Raw genomic sequence first — 20,288 nt, forward strand, 5'->3', positions numbered from 1 at the left:
CTGATGCCCTGGAAGCATCTCGTGTCTGGAAGGTGACTGGGGACCTGATACCCTGGAAACATCTCGTGTGTGGAGCCGGTGTAACTGGAGCTTGTTTGGTCTCACATGACGAGGCAAATGTGTAAAAGTGGACAAGTGGGAAGCACCTACAAGAGTGAGGAGGTGTATCTTTCACCCTAAGACGAGGCGGCGTTGGTTTAGTATGTGCGTAGTGTATGTGGTGTGAAAGGATGCAGTTGTCTGATCCATCCTATGGAACTGGGAGACGATATGATGATGATGATAAACACTGAAGTATTGCTTCACGTCACTGCCAACTCTCGTTTCTTCCTTCCCATCTTCTCATATACTCCAGGGGTTCCATTTTCTAAATCTGAAAAACTGATCAATATCTACACGGTCAAATGGATTCAGAATCTTTAAAGTTGTAATTATGTTTCACATTCTCCTTTCCCAGTGTAGGCAAGACCATATATCCAGTGTCCTCTCCCTCCCTATAACTCAATAATACCCGTACATCTGTTCTCCTCCGCTAGACCTCCACCAGGTCTATGTTTCCTCTTGTACAGGTAAGCAAACTGGTTAGGATTCCTCTGATACGTGACTTAATGATAAATGATACGTACAGTGTATATTTTCCCCTGAATAGCTCGTTGTCTATGGACCGGAAGACAATTTTGATATCAACCTCCTTCAACACGACGGCACGACCTCTGAGCACGACGGCACGACCTCTGAACACGACGTGATCTGACCATTAAGGATGAGGCCAAAGGCCAGGACATCACAAAGGGTCGGACCGTCGTGCTCGAAAGTCGCACCGTCATGTTCGAGGGTCGTACCGTCGTGTTCGGGTAATCAGGACCCACCCGGGTATAACACTGCCTGGGCTGGCCGATTCTCCCGTACCACAGGATCCGCGCCAGGCTGTCTCATCACTACGAAACACATGACGTCAAACCCAGCTGTGGCCTCTGTTGCTATTGTGTGGCCAGGCGTGGGTTTGGCCACTCCAGGATGCTATGGCGTGGCCAGGCAAGGGTCTGGACACTCCAGGATGCTATGGTGTGGTCAGGCGTGGCTTGGCCACTCCAGGATGCTATGGTGTGTGGTGTGGCCAGGCGAGGGTTTGGTCACTCTAGGATACTATAGTGTGGCCAGGCTTGGGTTTAGCCACTCTAGGATGCTATGGCGTGGCCAGGCAAGGGTATGGACGCTCCAGGATGCTATGGTGTGGTCAGGCGAGGGTTTGGTCACTCCAGGATGCTATGCTGTGGCCAGGCGTGGCTTTAGCCACTCCAGGATGCTATGGTGTGGCCAGACGAGGGTTTGATCACTCTAGGATATTATAGTGTGGCCAGGCTTAGGTTTAGCCACTCTAGGATGCTATGATGTGGCCAGGGGAGGGTCTTGCTACTTGAAGACGCATTTCCCTATGATATCGACATGCCGTCATAAGTAGCAAGTTGTATCACCTGTCGACCGTATGTATCAAGATGACAGGAACATAGTATCTCTACCGTCATAGTTAGAATGATCAGCTCACAGTTACGTCATGAATGATATGAGAACGACAAGAGGACACACTTCAGTCTACAGGTGTACCGTGTGTAAAGGTCACAAAGTGACATGATTAAACTGTGGTATTATATTCTTTTTTTTTCAGTTGCTACCACAACCCTTGTTAACAAGGTTTAGGAGTAGCAGTGTCAGTAAGGTTGTGTGAGAGAGAGAGAGAGAGAGAGAGAGAGAGAGAGAGAGAGAGAGAGAGAGAGAGAGAGAGAGAGAGAGAGAGAGAGAGAGAGAGAGGAGTGTTGTAATACAACCTTGGCTGCTGTTGCAGATGTTGGGTGGGCTGGTGTGTATGGTGGTGGGGGTGTGTATAGGCCGGGCCTGGGGTCACACGGCCATACACCACACCATTAACCACATCATCCCGGCCAGCGAGGCCCACCACTACAACGCCTCCCGCCTCCTGCGCAACCTACAGCCACAACTGATCCTTGACTACATGAGGTAGGTCTACTGCCACTCTTGATCTGGGGAAGGGGGGCGCACTGGTTGATATGGGGGAGAAGGGTCACTGGTTGATGTGGGGGAGGGGGCAGCGATTGATGTGGGGGGAGGGAGGGCACTGGCTGATGTTGGGGAGAAGGCAGTGACTGGTGTAGGGGGAAGGAAGGCACTGGTTGATGTGGGGAAAGCAAGACACTAGTTGATGTGTAGAGAGAGAGAGAGAGAGAGAGAGAGAGAGAGAGAGAGAGAGAGAGAGAGAGAGAGAGAGAGAGAGAGAGAGAGAGAGAGAGCACTAGTTGATGTGGGGGAGGGGTCACTGACTGATCTGGGGCAGGGGTCACGGGTTCGTTTGGGGAAGGGGGCTCTGGTTGATATGGGAAAGAAAGGGCATTGGGTGATGTCGGGGACGGAGGTAATTGGTTATGTGGACGAGGGAGGGCACTGGCTGACATGGGGAAGAGAGGCACTCTATAATGTGGGGGACGGGAGTCACTGGTTGGTGTAGGAGTGACCAGCTGACAGGGGAAAGGGCACTGGTTGATGTGGGAGAAGGAGGGCATCAGTTGATGGGGGGATGGGGAACACTGGTTGATAAAGGGGTGGGAGCACCGGATGATGTATAGAGGGAGGGCACTGGTTGACGGGGAAGGAGGATACTGGCTGACAGGCTAGGGAGGGGAGTTGTGGACAGAAGAGGGAGGGAGAGCACTGGTTGATTAGGAGGGAGGGCACTGGTCGACAGAAGAGGGAGGGAGAGCATTAGTTGATTGGGAGGGAGGGCACTGGTCGACAGAAGAGGGAGGGAGAGCACTGGTTGATTAGGAGGGAGGGCACTTTTAGACAGAAGAGGGCGGGAGAGCATTGTTTGATTGGGAGGGAGGGCACCGGTCAACAGAAGAGGGAGGGAGAGCATTAGTTGACTGGGAGGGAGGGCACTGGTCGACAGGGTAGGGAAGGAAGACAGTGGGTCACGAGAGGTAACCCGTGATGATGTTCCTGCAGGAGGCTGGACGACACGCCCAAGGAGCTGCTGGCGGAGTTCGTGGAGAGTGTGTGGCAGGCGCAGGGTCTCCTCACCAGCAGCACTCACTTCACCGTCCAACTCTCCAAGCCAGACACGTAAGCCACTCCCCTGCCCACTCTCCTGGCCACTGGCGCAACAGGAAGGCAACAAATAGATCGCTTAGGTACTGGTATCCACCCGGTCAGAATTTCCTTGTTCTCATTTCATACATCTCACGTAACAAGGCTCCACAGACTGTGCAAGACAAGCCTCTGCCCATTACACCACAGCAGCCTCCCCTCTCTGGCCTCTCGTTAACGTAAAGCAGATCGAAAGAGAACGTTAGATTTACATTTTTCATCTTCCCACGCACAGACGGACATACACTGTATTTGGAGATGATTTCTATGTTGTACACATCTGTGCAGGTCACGTGTCCTCAATGGACGATAGCAGTCAGACCTGTGGTAACCTAGGTAGAGCAGGCAGTCCCTCCCACCGGCCTGAGGGGAACGCTTGTCTCCCTCACTGTAGGCTTCTGGGCCTCGCCCCGTGCGCCACGAACCTCTTACATGTAGATCTGAAGATGGTGTGGCCTGACTCATAACACCGCAGACAAGATTGTGATGCGATGCTCAAGGTGCTACACAGAGTGAGGTCAAGAGAACAACACTGGACGAAGGTGTTTCGTGTATTAGCCCTAAGGTTACATTCTGACGTCACTGTGGTCGGAGCACAATTAACTCTCATCCCATTTTCTGTGATAAGATTATTCATATGAATCATGACGACCACTTCCCATCATGTGCTACACCGGGGTCATAATCACAAGAAACTGGCAGTTTCTGAGGTGGAATTAGTTCTCAATTGAATTGTATTAAATTACTGAATGACTGAATCATAGGTACCTAATCACCATCTATGAATGTTATAAGAGTTACAAACTGACGCGATAAGAATTATAAAATGTTATGTTTTGTCCTGGGTTCTGTACGTGTGATGGCCTCCAGCGAGCACCCCAACACTGTGGAGGTCACCTACAACGACAACCACACGGAGGTCCTCAACCCACTGCCTCACACCGTCGAGTCTCCTCCCTTCAGCGCCTACAGGTAAGGAAAGAGTCGTCCTGCCCCTCCCCCTCGTCACCGCCTTCAGGTAAGTTAGGCCAGACGTCCGTTCACTGTAAGACCTAACCTGCCTCCCCTCACTGGCTCCAGGTGGGTAGCACCTCACACAGCCCTTCCTCTACAGTCAGGGGACCACAGGTGGGTTAAGACCCGGCATACACACGGTCCCATGCCTGGAGGTCGGTGGTACGTCGTCCACGTCTCCTTCAGCGACAGCAGTTGGCCCCCACAGTGCCAGTCTGTAGGCTCACAGAGGGGATGGTTCCCGTGAGGTGCTCCCTGCTGTGACTTTGTCTCTCCAGAAATGATCGAAAATAAGTTAACTTAAGTGTAACACGACTTAACCCCCTTGAGTACGACGACTTACTCCTTGAGTACGACGACTTAACCCCTTGACTACGACGACTTACCCCTTGAGTACGACGACTCACTCCTTGAGTACGACGACTTACCCCTTGAATACGACGACTCACTCCTTGAGTACGACTTACCTATTGAGCACGACAATTTACCCCTTGAGTACGACGACTCACTCCTTGAGTACGACGACTTAACCCCTTGACTACGACGACTTACCCCCTGAGTACGACGACTTAACCCCTTGAATAAAACGACTCACTCCTTGAGTACGACGACTTACCCCTTGAATACGACGACTCACTCCTTGAGTACGACTTACCTATTGAGTACGACAATTTACCCCTTGAGTACGACGACTTACCCCTTGAGTAAGACGACTTACCCCTTGAGTACACGACTTACTCCTTGAGTACGACGACTTAACCCCTTAAATACGACGATTCACTCCTTGAGTACGACGACTTAACCCCTTGAGTACGACGACTTAACCCATTGAATACAACGCCTCACTCCTTGAGTACGACGACTTACCCCTTGAGTACGACGACTTAACCCCTTGAATACGACGACTTACTCCTTGAGTAAGACGACCTTGAGTACGACGACTTACCCCTGGAGTACAACGACCTCTGCTGCCCTTCTCTACACTTCTTTAACAGCTTTTTGTGCTTCTTCAGATGTGATGACCAAACTTGAGAAGCATGTACTAGGAGATGAACAGCTTGATGAATATTTCCTTATCATATACTTGAATGCCACTTTGATATTTACCAGCAAACAGTTAGACTCTTTATCCATTCTCCTAATCTGTGGCTCTGACGACAAGCTAGGGGAGATAGCGACCACCAAGTCTCTCGTACGAACAGGATCCTGCAACTTATTTCTCGCTTGGCGATATACATGGAGAGGTCACATCCTCACCGCATTTACTCGAGTTCGATCCTATCAACCATCTTGTCAGGTCAACTGCCGAGTCTGACTCGGTCCTCCATCAGGTGGACGCAGTCCCCTTCGTTTTTCACTTCATGACCTCGGCATCACCGGGGAACATACCCAGGTGTGAGATCGGGTTCTTCAGGGCGGATCAGACACCTGCAGCCCCGCCACTGGTGACAACCCACCTCGAGCAGGAGCTCCTCTGATATGCGTTCTTGGTTCCCTGCCACACTGAGATGATCCTCTGTCTATGGAGGTTGTCTTCCGTCACTCCCACCTGAGGATAGCGCTTTAATTTTTCCCCCTCAGCCTCCCATGATGATGATGATGATGATGATGATAATGATGATGATGATGATGATGATTTGGGTGAATTAAAGACGACGGAAGTAACTCTTTCTTGGCTTTGTAAGTGAACATCTCCGTTTTCTGTTAGGAAGGCTCCGTGGTATGCCAACGACTGTATTACTGTAACTGTTCATCACTTGATTGCAAATGCATGATGCTTAAAACCATTCTGTTTACTCTGTAAACATCCGTGTCCATCCGCCAGCCTGTCTATCTAGGTTTACCTCATCCGTGTGCTTCTACAAAGTCCGTAAATATGTAGCCCATCTTGATCTTCACTAAGCTTTCTTATAATTGTTTAACAAGTAACCATCATGACCTGCCAGTTCTGTAGTACCTGTAATACCTCAACGTGTGTTGTGAGCCAAGGGGTCGCCTAAATACAATAAGCCGTTATTGATTAATTTTATTTATTTACAAACTAAATCAGCTCGAGGACGCTGACACAGTCACCAGTTCTAAAGAGGCAGCACCACAACAACCAGAGGACATACCGCGTCATGAAGGAAGAAACTTGTTCCATTGTAGGGAAGTGCTTTTATAGCGTAAGAGTGATGGATGTAGTGAATAAATTGTTATGAGCCCCGTGCGTGAAGAACTCGCTCCCCGTATAATATGATTACAAAATAAATACATAATTATACACACATGGAGCCTAGTAGCTATAAATACGTAATAATACACACTTGGATCCTAGTAGCTATAAATACGTAATCTTGGATCCTAGTAGCTATAAATACGTAATAATACACACTTGGATCCTAGTAGCTATAAATACGTAATCTTGGATCCTAGTAGCTATAAATACGTAATAATACTTGGATCCTAGTAGCTATAAATACGTAATAATACACACTTGGATTCTAGTAGCTATGAATACGTAATAATACACACTTGGATCCTAGTAGCTATAAATACGTAATAATACACACTTGGATCCTAGTAGCTATAAATACGTAATTATACACACTTGGATCCTAGTAGCTATAAATACGTAATAATACACACTTGGATCCTAGTAGCTATAAATACGTAATTATACACACTTGGATCCTAGTAGCTATAAATACGTAATTATACACACTTGGATCCTAGTAGCTATAAATACGTAATTATACACACTTGGAGCCTAGTAAGCTTATATGCTGATGATGACTCAACACTGTATTCCTCCACTTCTCAAAGTGGTACATCTTGCCGCGACAGACCTACGTCTGATAGAGCCACTATATAAACTCAGATTTGGACAGTGAAGCAGACGCATAACTCTAAAACCCTTCACGACTTTCTCATCTCTTCTGATGCCTCTGTTAATCCCTTACCGGACGCGGCAGATATACCTCACATCATCGTGGTTGTCAGCCTATCTTGGTGACTTCACATCACACGAAGAGCGACAGTCTGACCCCCTAAGAAAGTAGGAGTTCTCTCCAAATGCCAGAGATTCTTTTCCCTGAGAACACTTTACCCTCATTGCTTAAAGGATTGATTCGTCCTTGTATGGATGGAGTGCTGCTCTCACATCTGGGAAGGCTCCACCTCCTCACACTTACTTGAGAGAGAGTGCGAGTCCAAGCAACTCGACTTATCATCTCTACCAGTCTGACCTCAAAACTCGACCCACTTGTCCTACGCCACAGTGTTGGTTCTCCTTCCTTCTTCCATTCATGTTATTCATGTTTCTGCCGCCCGTGAGAGGTGGCTGCTTGCGTGGCCCCCGCCACTAACTATACCGCGTCATGCTGTGCGGGCTATACTGCCTCCCGTCATTACTAGTGTGGCCGTTAGCCACTCGAGGATGGGCCGTTGTAATATCTTGTTCCCATCTGAGCATCACGAAGCACTGGAACTCTTGACCCTCACGCACCTTACCCTAACAGATAGGACCTGATGCCTTTTCAAATGGCGTAAGTTTTTCCAAATCCTCAACTGCTTATTAGATTAAGTTTACATTTTTTTATCCTTTTCATTTCCTTGTCCCTAACTTCTGTTACATTTATATGGATAAGCTATAAATACAAGTGAACCTCTTGTGTTGAACGAGTGTAGGAGTGAGGGAACTCCAGCTTGAGGTTAGGGCCTACAGTTTGTACGGCTGTGGCATATAAAAGAGAGAAAAAAAAAAGTAAAACTTCAAGGGAAAATATACCCAGAGGGCGAACAGTAAAGCGCTTCCCTTGTGTATCGTGAAAAAAAAAGAAATGTATATGAAAATTCTTGAAGAAAATGACTGAAATTAAAAACAGATTAGGGTGGTGTCGCTAAACATCCGAAAAAAAAAACAAACATTCTTTCGCCCAAAATATTCTGTTATACAACTGTCCCAGAACTGTGTACAGCCAGATGCAGCTGTGACATAGCCCGCGGTATGGCTGGGGTAACGTTCCAGATATATCGTAGAAACTTGAGCAAACTCACTCACGTTAACGTCGGGAACATTGACTTTGTGTAGGTTAGGCTGCGGTGTTTGTATGAGCCTATCAACGAACTACCAAGGTCATTCAGGCCTGACGTCAGGGTTAAAGCCACATCCAACAACCGAAAGTTCCAGAACACCTTCCTCATGCTGCTGGTGTGGTGTGCTGCCTGGCCGTACGCTCGGCGAGGCTATAAATGTGGAGTAACTGCTGCACTGAATGAAGACTAGAAGGCGATCAACAAAGTTTTAACGTAAATGTTTCTTTTTAACTAGTCGATTATCAATGACAATACAGTGAAATGCATGATAAACGCTTGGCCCCTTAAGGACGACTTTACGCCCCTTAAGCACGACGGTACGACTCTTCAGCACGGTGTTAGATCAATTACGTATAATGCCCTAGCCTTTTGACCTGAATTTTGGAGGTCACGTCGAAGGCCAGGCTGTCATAACCAAGGTACATAACCCCGCGCTCAAAGGCAATAATCAATCAGTGTAGGTAAGTGTACTGTAAGGACTGTAACATTAATATGTTCTGTGATGATGTATTCTATTCAAATATCTTCCTCAAAGCATTTTTTTTATTTGAATTTCGAGTGTGTGTGTGTGTGTGTGTGTGTGTGTGTGTGTGTGTGTGTGTGTGTGTGTGTGTGAGTGCTGCTGATGGTGGTGTTGGTGATTGACGAGGGTGTTGGTGGTGATGGTAGTGTTGGTGATGATGATGGTGTTGGTGATGATGGTAGTGTTTGATGATGATGGTGTTGATGATGATGGTGTTGGTGATGATGGTAGTGTTGGTGATGATGATGGTGTTGATGATGATGGTGTTGGTGATGATGGTAGTGTTGGTGATGATGATGGTGTTGGTGATGATGGTAGTGTTGGTGATGATGATGGTGTTGGTGATGATGGTAGTGTTGGTGATGATGATGGTGTTGGTGATGATGGTAGTGTTGTGATGATGGTGTTGGTGATGATGGTAGTGTTGATGATGATGGTGGTGTTGGTGATGATGGCCGTGTTGGTGACTGACTGATGGAGGTGTTGGTGATGATGATGATGATGCCAGTATTGTGGTTACAGCGCAGCAGGGGTGGTGACGGGCACCTTGGTGTACGGCCACTACGGGCGGCGGGAGGACCTGGCTACGCTCCAGTCCCTCAAGATCAACCTGAAGGGCGCCATCCTCCTGCTGAGGCACGGGAAGCTCCACGACGGCGCAAAGGTAAGCATTTCCTGAGCACGACAACCTAAAACAATGAGTACGACGAGTTAACTCCTTGGGTACGACGACTTAACTCCATGGGTACGACGACTTAACTCCTTGGGTACGACGACTTAATTCTTTGGATACGACGACTTAATTCCTTGGGTACGACGACTTAACTCCTTGGGTACGACGACTTAATTCCTTGGGTACGACGACTTAACTCCTTGGGTACGACGACTTAACTCCTTGGGTACGACGACTTAATTCCTTGGGTACGACGACTTAATTCCTTAGGTACGACGATTTAACTCCTTGGGTACGACGACTTAACTCCTTGGGTACGACGACTTAATTCCTTGGGTACGACGACTTAACTCCTTGGGTACGACGACTTAATCCTTGGGTACGACGACTTGACCCGTTGAGTACGCGACTTGAGTACAACGACTTAGTCTCATGAGTGCGACGAGCTAACACCTTGAGGACGACAACTTAAGCCCTTGAGTACGACGGCTTTAGCCTTTAGTAAGGCGACCTATCCTTGAAGTACGACATCTTAACGTCCTGAGTACGATGACTTGAGTCGTTGCTTATGATGACTGAACCTTTAGAGCACGATAACGGTAGTTTTCGTACGGAAGAGGTAAAGTCATCGTGCTGAAGAGGGTTGTCATCGTTCTCAAGAGGTTAAGTCATCGTAATGAAGTGGTTCAGTCGTCATTCTCAAGAGGTTGAGTCATCGTACTCAAGAGTTTCAGTAATCATGCTGAAGAGGTTAAGTCATCGTACTCAAGAGGTTGTCATCGTACTCAAGAGGTTAAGTCATCGTACTCAAGAGGTTAAGTCATCGTACTCAAGAGCTTAAGTCATCGTACTCAAGAGTTTCAGTAATCATGCTGAAGAGGCTAAGTCATCGTACTCAAGAGGTTAAGTCATCGTACTCAAGAGCTTAAGTCATCGTACTCAAGAGTTTCAGTAATCATGCTGAAGAGGTTAAGTCATCGTACTCAAGAGGTTAAGTCATCGTACCTTTTCAAAGGGTCAGGTTCTCAGTCCTCCAGATGTTAAGAAGAGAGAGAGGAGATAACGTGAGAGGGGTAGTGTTAGCGATCACCACGACGGTAAACATAATGCCCCAGCAACGCCATCTGTCAGGTAGTTAAGCAAACGCATGTGTGTTCAGGCGTCCCTCAACCCGCGCCGAAAATCTCCAGTGAAGTTAATTACCTTTGCGTAAGTCTTAATGACATCATTACTTGACATCACACACTTACAACACTTATACTTAAGTAAATACTCTCGAGAGGTCATCACAGATTAACCTAGATATGGATCGTTGATCAGAACAACAAATTCCAACGTCAGTGTGGTGATGACACATCTGTTGCACCGTGAGTGTAGTGATGACACATCTGTTGCACCGTGAGTGTAGTGGTGACACATCTGTTGCACCGTGAGTGTAGTGATGACACGTCTATTGCACCGTGAGCCTGGCGATGACACATCCGTTGTTCTATACAGTCAGCCAAGGGCAGAGATCTCCTACACTTTGTAGAAATTCAGTGTCATCAAATATGATAACAAAATGCGGGCATAACCTTGGATGTTGTTGTACCTGTGTGTGTGTGTGTGTGTGTGTGTGTGTGTGTGTGTGTGTGTGTGTGTGTGTGTGTGTGGTGGAGGGCCGGAGGGGGGGGAGCACACTGTATGGTGGTCAATATATGCTAAGTCACCTCCACTATCCTGTCTCTAAGTAATCCCGTCACCCAGGACACCTCCCCATCCCAGGTCATTCTGTCATCCAGGTCACCTCTCCTTCTAGTCCCCACGTTATCCTATCACCCAAGTCACTTCACCTTCCCAGGTCATCCCGTCACCCAGGTCACCTCCCCTCCCGTCCCCAGGTCATCCTGTCGTCACCCAGGGCACCTCCCCCTCCTATTCCTAGGTCAACTCTCGTCCATAAGCCATTCTGTCATCTAGGTCACCCCCTCTCCCTCCCGTCACCCAGGTCATCCTCCTACCCTCCGGTGTCCAGGTCATCCCGTCACCCAGGTCTGATGACGTGTTTCTCCGCAGCTTCACAACGCAGAGCAGGCGGGCGCGGGGGGCGTGCTGCTGTACCCTGACCCGGCCGACCTGCGAGGGGTGCGGAGGGGCGGCGACCCCTACCCCAACGGCACGGGGCTGCCTGACGACGGGGTCATCTGGGGCAGCCTGAGCAAAGTGCCCGGCGACCCCGCTACTCCCTTCCTGCCCAGCCTCGACCACGTCTACAGGTGGGTGAGCACAGGGCCTCGCTCCCGTCCTCTCCTGGCCTACGGTGCACCCTCTTTCTCCCCCCCGAGGCTAGTGTGGCTCCCCCTGGTCGGTGGAGCTCCTCCCAGGCATCTGTGGCTCCCACTGGCAGGTGGGGCTACCCCTGGCATGTGTGGCTCCCACTGGCAGGTGGGGCTCCCCATGGTAGATGGGGCTCCTTCTGGCATGTGTGGCTCCCCCTGGTCAAACGAGTCTATCACGTGTGTGATGGATGATGTCAACCTCTTGGTTTAGGACTTGTTGTTGACGACTCTTCTTGGCTTCGGACCCGTGGCTGACGACTGTCTGTCCCTGGCCAGCGAGACTTCCCGCTCATGATGTGCGTCGTCGATGACTGGCCTCGGGTGATGACTTCCCACAACTCATGGACGGTGACTTCTCCCGGGATTAATGTCATCCCCCCTCCCCCCCTGGCCAGCGTCTCCCCCCCAAGTCATCCCTTCCCCTCACCCCAGCTGACATCCCCTCTGATTCATGACCCCCCAGATGACTGATGACTACTAACCTCTGACTGTGGGATGACCTCCCATCACTGGTGACCTCTGGATGACAGCTCCCCGCTAGTGACCCTCTGCAGATTGAGAGACCCGACTGTCAGGGAAGCGAGCAGCCATGGCCGACTCTCCTCACGTATGATAACACAACCGACCCTAGTGAAAGTGCCTCACTTGTAGACATATTCCTATTCATGTTCCATTTATCATAAGGAATCCAGAGATGATGTCTCGTGTCAGTGTATATATTACCTGGTAACACGCAGGTCTTCCCTTAGGATACAATGCTCTGCGTGCCTCGTGTGCTCTTGAGAAACGCTACACAGCAGAGTCTAATACAACCAGTATAAGTTGTAGACTGGACAGAATAGTGTCTGATACAACCAGTATATGTTGTAGACTGGGTAGGATGCTATACAACCAGTATATGTTGTAGACTGGATAGGATAGTGTCTGATACAACCAGTATATGTTGTAGACTGGGTAGGATGCTATACAACCAGTATATGTTGTAGACTGGATGGGATGCTATACAACCAGTATATGTTGTAGACTGGACGGGATGTTATACAACCAGTATATGTTGTAGACTGGATGGGATGCTATACAACCAGTATATGTTGTAGACTGGACGGGATGTTAACACGATCGGTCATTGCAACTGTAATCTTTTTTTCAATGCCTAAAAAGAGCGTAGCTCATTTCTACTGGTCATTAGACCAGTACTTTGTACTGCTGATGGATGTATCTTGGCAATCAACAACATACGTGAACACTGACGGATCATGTCGAGTGTTGTGCTTGTGAGAGTAGTAGTGACCCCTGATGTAGTTGTGACCGTCTTCGGCAGGAAGGAGCTGTCGGGGCAGCCTCTGGCCAAGATCCCAGGGCAGAGCGTGAGCGGGGAGGTGGCTAAGCGGTTACTGACGCTGGTTGGGGGACCAATGGTTCCTGGAGGTTGGCGGGGAGACCTGGGCGTGACCTACAAACTGGGTGGATCGTGGGCCCCGAACTCACGCCTCACCAACCTCACTCTCACCGTCAACAACGTTCTCTACCAGGAGACCATCAGGAACATCCACGCCACAATGCCGGCTGCTGACCAGACCAAGTAAACCACCAGCTTTTTCAAAGTCCTTCTATCTATCTATTTATCTATCCATCTATATATATATATATATATATATATATATATATATATATATATATATATATATATATATATATCTTTCTTTCAAACTATTCGCCATTTCCCGCATCAGCGAGGTAGCGTTAAGAACAGAGAACTGGGCCTTTGAGGGAATACCCTCACCTGGCCCAATTCTCTGTTCCTTCTTTTGGAAAAAAAAAAAAAAAAAAAACCGAGAGGGGAGGATTTCCAGCCCCCCGCTCCCTCCCCTTTTAGTCGCCTTCTACGACACGCAGGGAATACGTGGGAAGTATTCTTTCTCCCCTATCCCCAGGGATAATATATATATATATATATATATATATATATATATATATATATATATATATATATATATATATATATATATATATTCTTTTCTTTTTTCTTTTTCTTTCAAACTATTCGCCATTTCCCGCATTAGCAAGGTAGCGTTAAGAACAGAGGACTGGGCCTCTGAGGGAATATTCTCACCTGGCCCCCTTCTCTGTTCCTTCTCTTGGAAAGTTTAAAAAAAAAAAACAAGAGGGGAGGATTTCCAACCCCCCGCTCCCTCCCCTTTTAGTCGCCTTCTACGACACGCAGGGAATACGTGGGAAGTATTCTTTCTCCCCAATCCCCAGGGATTTATATATATATATATATATATATATATATATATATATATATATATATATATATATATATATATATACTTTTTTATACGTGGTTGCTGCTTTTTGCTCTAGCGAGGTAGCGCCAGGGAGACGAGAGAAAAAAAAAAGGCCGCATTCGCTCACATCCACTCTCTAGCTGGCTGTCAAATGCATTGAAACCACAGCTTCCTATCCACAACCAGGCCTTACAGACTTTTCAGTGGTTGACCCCGGCCGCTTCACATGCCCTCGTTCAGTCCATTGACTCTATCCCGTGCACGCCATCCACCCTCCTGCATAGTCAAGCCCCCGAACACTCAAAATCTTTTTCACTCCATCCTTCTATCTCCAGCATGCCCCCCCCCCCCCCCCCCCGTTCACTTTGTTCCCTCCACTTCTAACACATATATTCTCCTTGCCAATATTTCCTTATTCATTCTTTTACTATATCCAACCCATTTCAAGACACGCTCTTCAGCTTTCTCAACCACACTCTTTTTATGATCAATCAAACCATCTCACACCACGTATGTCCTCAAAAATTTAATTTCCAACACATCCACCCTCCTCCGCACATTCTCATCCACAGCCCATGCCTCGCAACCATGCAGTACCGTCGGGATTCATATACCTTCAAACGTACTGATATTCGCCTTCTTAGATAATGACCTCTCTCCACACATTCCTTACTGCTGCCAGGACCTTTGTCCCTTCACCCGCCCTATGACTCACCTTAGCTTCCATGGCTCCATTTGCTACTATTAACACTCCAAAGTATCTAAAATACTTCACTTTCTCAAAAGATTTCATCATTCAAACTTGTATCCTAACTAACCTGCCTCTTTGCGCAGCTAAACCTAATAACCTTGCTTATATTCACAGTTGCTCTCAACCTTCTCCATTCACACACTCTCAAACTCAGACACAATTTGAGGACAGTATGTGGTGTGAGGTGGACTGATCGAGTAGGAAATGACAGGGTGTACGAGAGAGGGGTGGTAATAAAAAGGGCGTAGCTAAGAGAGTTAACGAGGGTGTGCTAAAATGGTTTGGACAAACAGAGAGAATGAGCGAGAAGAGATCGAGAAAAAGGACATATATGTGTCAGAAGTGGAGGGGACAAGGAGAAGGTGTAGATCGAATTAGAGGTGGAAGGTTGGAATGAAGAAGATCTTGAGTTCTCGGTCCATGAACATGCAGGGGGTGAAAGGTGTGCGCGGGATAGAGTCCATTGGAGCGATGTGGTATACATGGCGCAACGCGCTGGCAATGGAATGAACCATGGCATATGAAGCAGCCGGGGAAAACCATGGAAAGGTCTGTGGGGCCTGGTGTAGTTAGGGGGTTGTGGTTTTGATGCAATGCACATGACAACTAAAGAATGAATATGAGCAAATGAGGCCTTTAACTTCTTCCGTTCCAGTCGCTACTTCGTTGAAACGGGAAACGGCGAACAAGTATGAAACCACATGTCTTGGAGACTTGTTTGACATTATTGTTATACAGTCTTGGTCTCTCATGTGCCCTTGTCATTTGGTAACTGAGAATGACATAGGAGAAAAGAACGTGAGGACGAGCCAGGTAACCATTGCACCTGACCACAGGACGCTGGACTCCACACTCGCCTTTCTTTGGTCCACCGTCCAGGCTGGTCCACCGTCCTGGCTGGTCCACCGTCCATCGCCCAGGTTGGTGCACCGTCCTGGCTGGTCCACCGCCCATCGCAACAGGCTGGTCCACCGTCCATCACCCAGGAGGCTGGTCGAGAATATTAACATTTTCTGATCAGGTAACAGCGGCTTGGAGTGCCCTAACGGTTGAAGGTTACACGTAATCAGATGCAATGGTGACCTCATCTTGTAAGTATATTCTCGTCCTTCTCTGTCATTCTCAATTACCAAATGACAAGTGCACGTCAGGGACCGAGATGTTGTCGGAATAATGATAAACAAATGCCCAAGATGTGTGGTCTTATCCTCATACATGTTCGCGACGGTGTTTTGCTTCCCTCTGTTTCCTCGCTGAGGTGGGAGAGATAATACAGTTTAAGAAAGAAGAAAAGTAAAAAATGGATTGATTAAAATCTCTTTTTCGACCCAAACCTTACTTGTATTGTTACTTTTAATGGCGTCTTTCAAGTATACAAATTTTGTTTATTCTTGCATGCAGGGTGATCATGATGGGCTGCCATTATGGATCTCTCTATAGCAGCTCCAGCGCCGGTCTGGGGGCGATGCTGGCCCTGAGCGACGCCCTATCCAGGGCCTACCTGCCCAAAGGCACGCATCGCAAGGTGGTGTTTTCGGCTTGGGCCGCCGGACAGCAGGGCATGATCGGCTCAACAGAGTTTACCCAGGTGGGCGGCTTCCCGTTTTCTTTGGTGTAATTAGATGGGTAACTTATTGTATTCCTCTCTGATGAGAGAGTGACGTGGCAAAGTCATATGCACAACTAAATAATACATCCTTAAGGATATAGGACAGATGTAGGTAAAATTCTGCTTGAGGTATAAAGTTTATCAAACGTGGAATCTAATAGATTTTGTTTTCGAGAATAGTTTATAACCAGAGAATCCTGATTGAGAACACCTCAGTTTCATCAGGCAATAATTCATATAAGTGGGGAGGGCTGTGAAGATAGGGAAAATGTGGGATTACTTAATGCAAAGTAAATTAAACATTTGCAGAAATTTGTCTTATTTTCGATGTCATTTTAAAAGATGTAATTATTTTGGTCTCGTATTTATAGTCAGTTTACATCCTTCTACCGGGAGCAACGACATTCAGCGAACACACACACACACACACACACAAACACACACACACACACAGTAAATAAACCTCTCCACAACTTAAATGGAAACACGGGACTAAAACAACAGTATTTTATCAGATAACCTCAAAAACAAAGTATGTTTCAGTTGTTAGTGAAAGGTAGGTGAGGATTTCATGAGTTCTGATGGTGTTTTGCTTATACAGTATTTATCCCAACATTTTCCCTGATATTCATAGCCCTTCTCAGTACTTTCATTGTATGATGAAGGCATAAATGCATCAAACCAACCATCATGCAACCCCGTGTTAATTTACTCCACAAAAATCGTATCATTCCATAAAAATCTATGAGGTTCCGGAGTTAATAACGTCGAGGCTGTAAAGCCAACAATTTAATTTTGTTTCAGTGCATGTATGGTTTTAGAAATATATTCAACATCCCCATGAAAGTGTTTAGAATATATATATATATATATTGTGTGTGTGTGGTGGTAATGACGCATACAGCCTTAATGATCCCAGCAGTCGATACGCCTAACACTCAACCCATTTTTATTGTTGTTTTTTTTTTCATTCAAAAGTTTTTAAGTTTTCAAGAGGTAGGATACAAGCATACAAGTCTGGGCCAATATGACTAGCTCTGCTGACTGACGCAGAACTCGCTCGTTCGCTAGTCAAGGTTGATGAGAGTTGACGAGGCTTCCGTACTGCTATTTGACGGATCAGACGAGGATTTTCAGGAGTTGCGCTTGTTTTGTCCCACTGTGACGGCATTCAGTAGCAGTTACCTAAGGGCAACACCGCTATCGGCGTAGCCAGGGTAATCATCAGCGTAGTTCCTCGTTAATCAGAACACAACCTACAGGCGTTAACTGTGGTTACTATACGCACCGCCTGTCTGGGGTATCGTGAAGCCGCGTTTACTGGTCACATTCATGTTATGGCGTTAATTCGGATGTATCTGTTCACATGTAATTCCAACTGATGATACTTTAGGGTATGAAGCAGTATGGTGTACTGATGTACTTACGTACTTATGTACTGAAGGCTGAAAGGGAGACACTCCCACATAACCGACAACTTGGTTGTTGTAGAAGCTTCCCAGTTTATCCTCGCTTTCTAAGCAGAAACATATTAGAAGTCCCTTTATGTCCACATTCCTCACCTCGTTGAGGTAATCTCTAACGCTAACACTTTAAGGTTCGTGGAAGTAAAGCCCCAGATGGCGGCAATATCACAATACGCTGCATCGTACACTCGAGGGAGGTAATGAGTCACGGCTAGGCTTCACACAGTTGGTTTCCTTCCATTGCCGACCACGCCAACGTTGATCACTTTTGACGCTAGGTGTTCGTGCCCTCGGCCGCTGCTCGTGGGGTTTGCATCACTGTAGACATGGTCTTAACTTGACCCTCGTCAGTCACACGTTCTCAGGCCAGAGCATGGGCTTATCAAGCTTGGGACACCGTTCAAACTACAGCTTCTCCCGCTACTGTCAAACGACATTCTGTCTGATGGATGTTCCCAATTTCGCCTGATTACACAAAATACTGCATGTCCTGCCGCGGCCATTCTATTCACAGCTTCAAAATACAGCTGCGTGATAGACTCCTATGCAAAGGTCTACACAGACATATCGATATCCACATACGACTGTATGGACAAACGAGCCTGCGCGAGAGAAGCGTTCTACTGTATACATACACAGCCTTTCTCATGACCGTGAAAGTTCCACATACTGTCATCTAGCAGAACAAGAACTGACCATACTTTATAAAGGTATTACTGAGAGAAGTAGGGAGAGGTTACGTTCCTCATGTAACGTGTTATTCCCTACGACAACTGGACAAACACAGCGACACGGTGACAATGTCCAAACATCAACTGCACAGAGAGTCAGAGAGTCTTGACCGATGCGCGATCGTCAAGATTCCTACCAAAGTATCAGTTTTAATGTGCAAAAAAGATGACTTTGATTTTCAACTGAAAACTTGTCAAGTCCAGCAGGTGCTTTACCTCCTATGGTGAAAACTTTAAGAAAACTAGTTCCGTACTTTGGTCAAGCTTAAGCCTAGCTGCTCCTATCATTCTGGACATCGAAGCTTTGATCATTTGGGACGCTTTGGTGGCCGGAGGTAGGTCTTACAAACACCCCCTCCGTTGTATGACCCTACCTCCCCTTCTTGAGCCCCACCCCATGCATTTCCCACCCTTGTATGGCCTTCCCTTCCCCGCAAACCCCACCCTTGCATTTCTCTCCACTACCATGAGGGACCCTACCCTAACCCAACCCCGACCCGTTGCATGGCCTGCTACCCTTTCCCCGGACCCCCTACCTCTAGCATAGCCCTTCCCCTTCCACTGATACCCCGCCTCTCACGTGACCCTTCCCTCCCCAAACCCCCAACTGATACAATAGCCCAAGTAAACTATTACTTAATCAATTAGTGGCATAATTTGCCGTTCATACTTCAGTGACTCGATCAACAACGCCTTAAGGGCCTTCCTCTCCCACCATACTCACGATCTACGCCCTCCCACCCCCCGACCCCCCTCCCAGAGCCCTACCATCCTCCCCCGAGCCTAAACCCCCTTAACAGCCCTCCCTCCCCATAACCCTCACTCAGTGGTGGCTGTGTCCCTTCGCTGTGCCAGACATATTCTATGTAGACTATATAAAAGTTCTGTTTTCTGAGGGAAGCAGTGCACCTGAATCAGTGTTCGGACTGTTCTCCAAAGACATACGCGACGTTACTACCGTAATGCCGTTTCGGAGTTATCAATTTCGGTCACATAGGCAGATATAGCGATAGATGGCCACACTGTTGGTCAATTTCAGTTAGATATCACTCATGTCCACAGCCACTTTACCGGGGGCCACTAGCTCGAAAGCAAGCCGACAGACAAATTTATTACACTGGACACTGTCTGCCTATCCTCCCTCAAGCAGCCTATAGACATTGACTAGTCATCCATCATCAAACAGCCTTGACACTGACCAGTCGTCCTCCCTCAAGCAGCCTAGACACTGACCAGTCGTCCTCCCTCAAGCAGCCTAGCTAGACACTGACTGGACGTCCTTCCGTGAACATCCTATACGCTGGTTAGGCATCCTTCCGCGAACGATTATAATACCTGAGGATGCATGTGTCACCTGAGGCCACACGTGCGAAAAGGTTGGCTTGTACCAGAGTACATCTTTATACCATTAGTTTTACGCTCTTGTAACTTCAATTTTTTTTTCTTTTTTTTTTTACGTTGGAGGCTCCAGCCACGAACGAAAGTCCACATTAAGTCCAGGTCTTAATTGAAATACAGAAAGATTAATGAAAGGAAGAAAAAAAAAAGAGAAGGCTAAGTACTGACGAATTTTGAAGGAAGAGTAAAACCTGTCTTTTGAAATATGCCAAGTCATAGTTACTTCCAAAGCTACAAGGTGCAGGGAAAGAATTAGTCAAGATTGCCCATTCTTGAGT

The 20,288-nt window shown here is 47.4% G+C and overlaps 1 protein-coding gene across 3 annotated transcripts in view; it reads left to right on the forward strand.

The window, feature by feature from the left end:
• Window positions 1–20,288, forward strand: part of LOC139745729 (aminopeptidase NAALADL1-like) — a 72,715-nt gene that overhangs the window by 21,362 nt on the left and 31,065 nt on the right. For all 3 annotated transcript variants that reach the window (XM_071656229.1, XM_071656247.1, XM_071656238.1), the window contains exons 3-9: window positions 1,844–2,016; window positions 3,019–3,135; window positions 4,030–4,131; window positions 9,296–9,437; window positions 11,502–11,701; window positions 13,086–13,346; window positions 16,208–16,394. In XM_071656229.1, the coding sequence (XP_071512330.1) occupies window positions 1,844–2,016; window positions 3,019–3,135; window positions 4,030–4,131; window positions 9,296–9,437; window positions 11,502–11,701; window positions 13,086–13,346; window positions 16,208–16,394 (1,182 nt within the window). The remainder of the gene's footprint in view (window positions 1–1,843; window positions 2,017–3,018; window positions 3,136–4,029; window positions 4,132–9,295; window positions 9,438–11,501; window positions 11,702–13,085; window positions 13,347–16,207; window positions 16,395–20,288) is intronic.

Source organism: Panulirus ornatus, chromosome 4, assembly GCF_036320965.1.
Source record: "Panulirus ornatus isolate Po-2019 chromosome 4, ASM3632096v1, whole genome shotgun sequence".
NCBI lineage: Eukaryota > Metazoa > Arthropoda > Malacostraca > Decapoda > Palinuridae > Panulirus > Panulirus ornatus.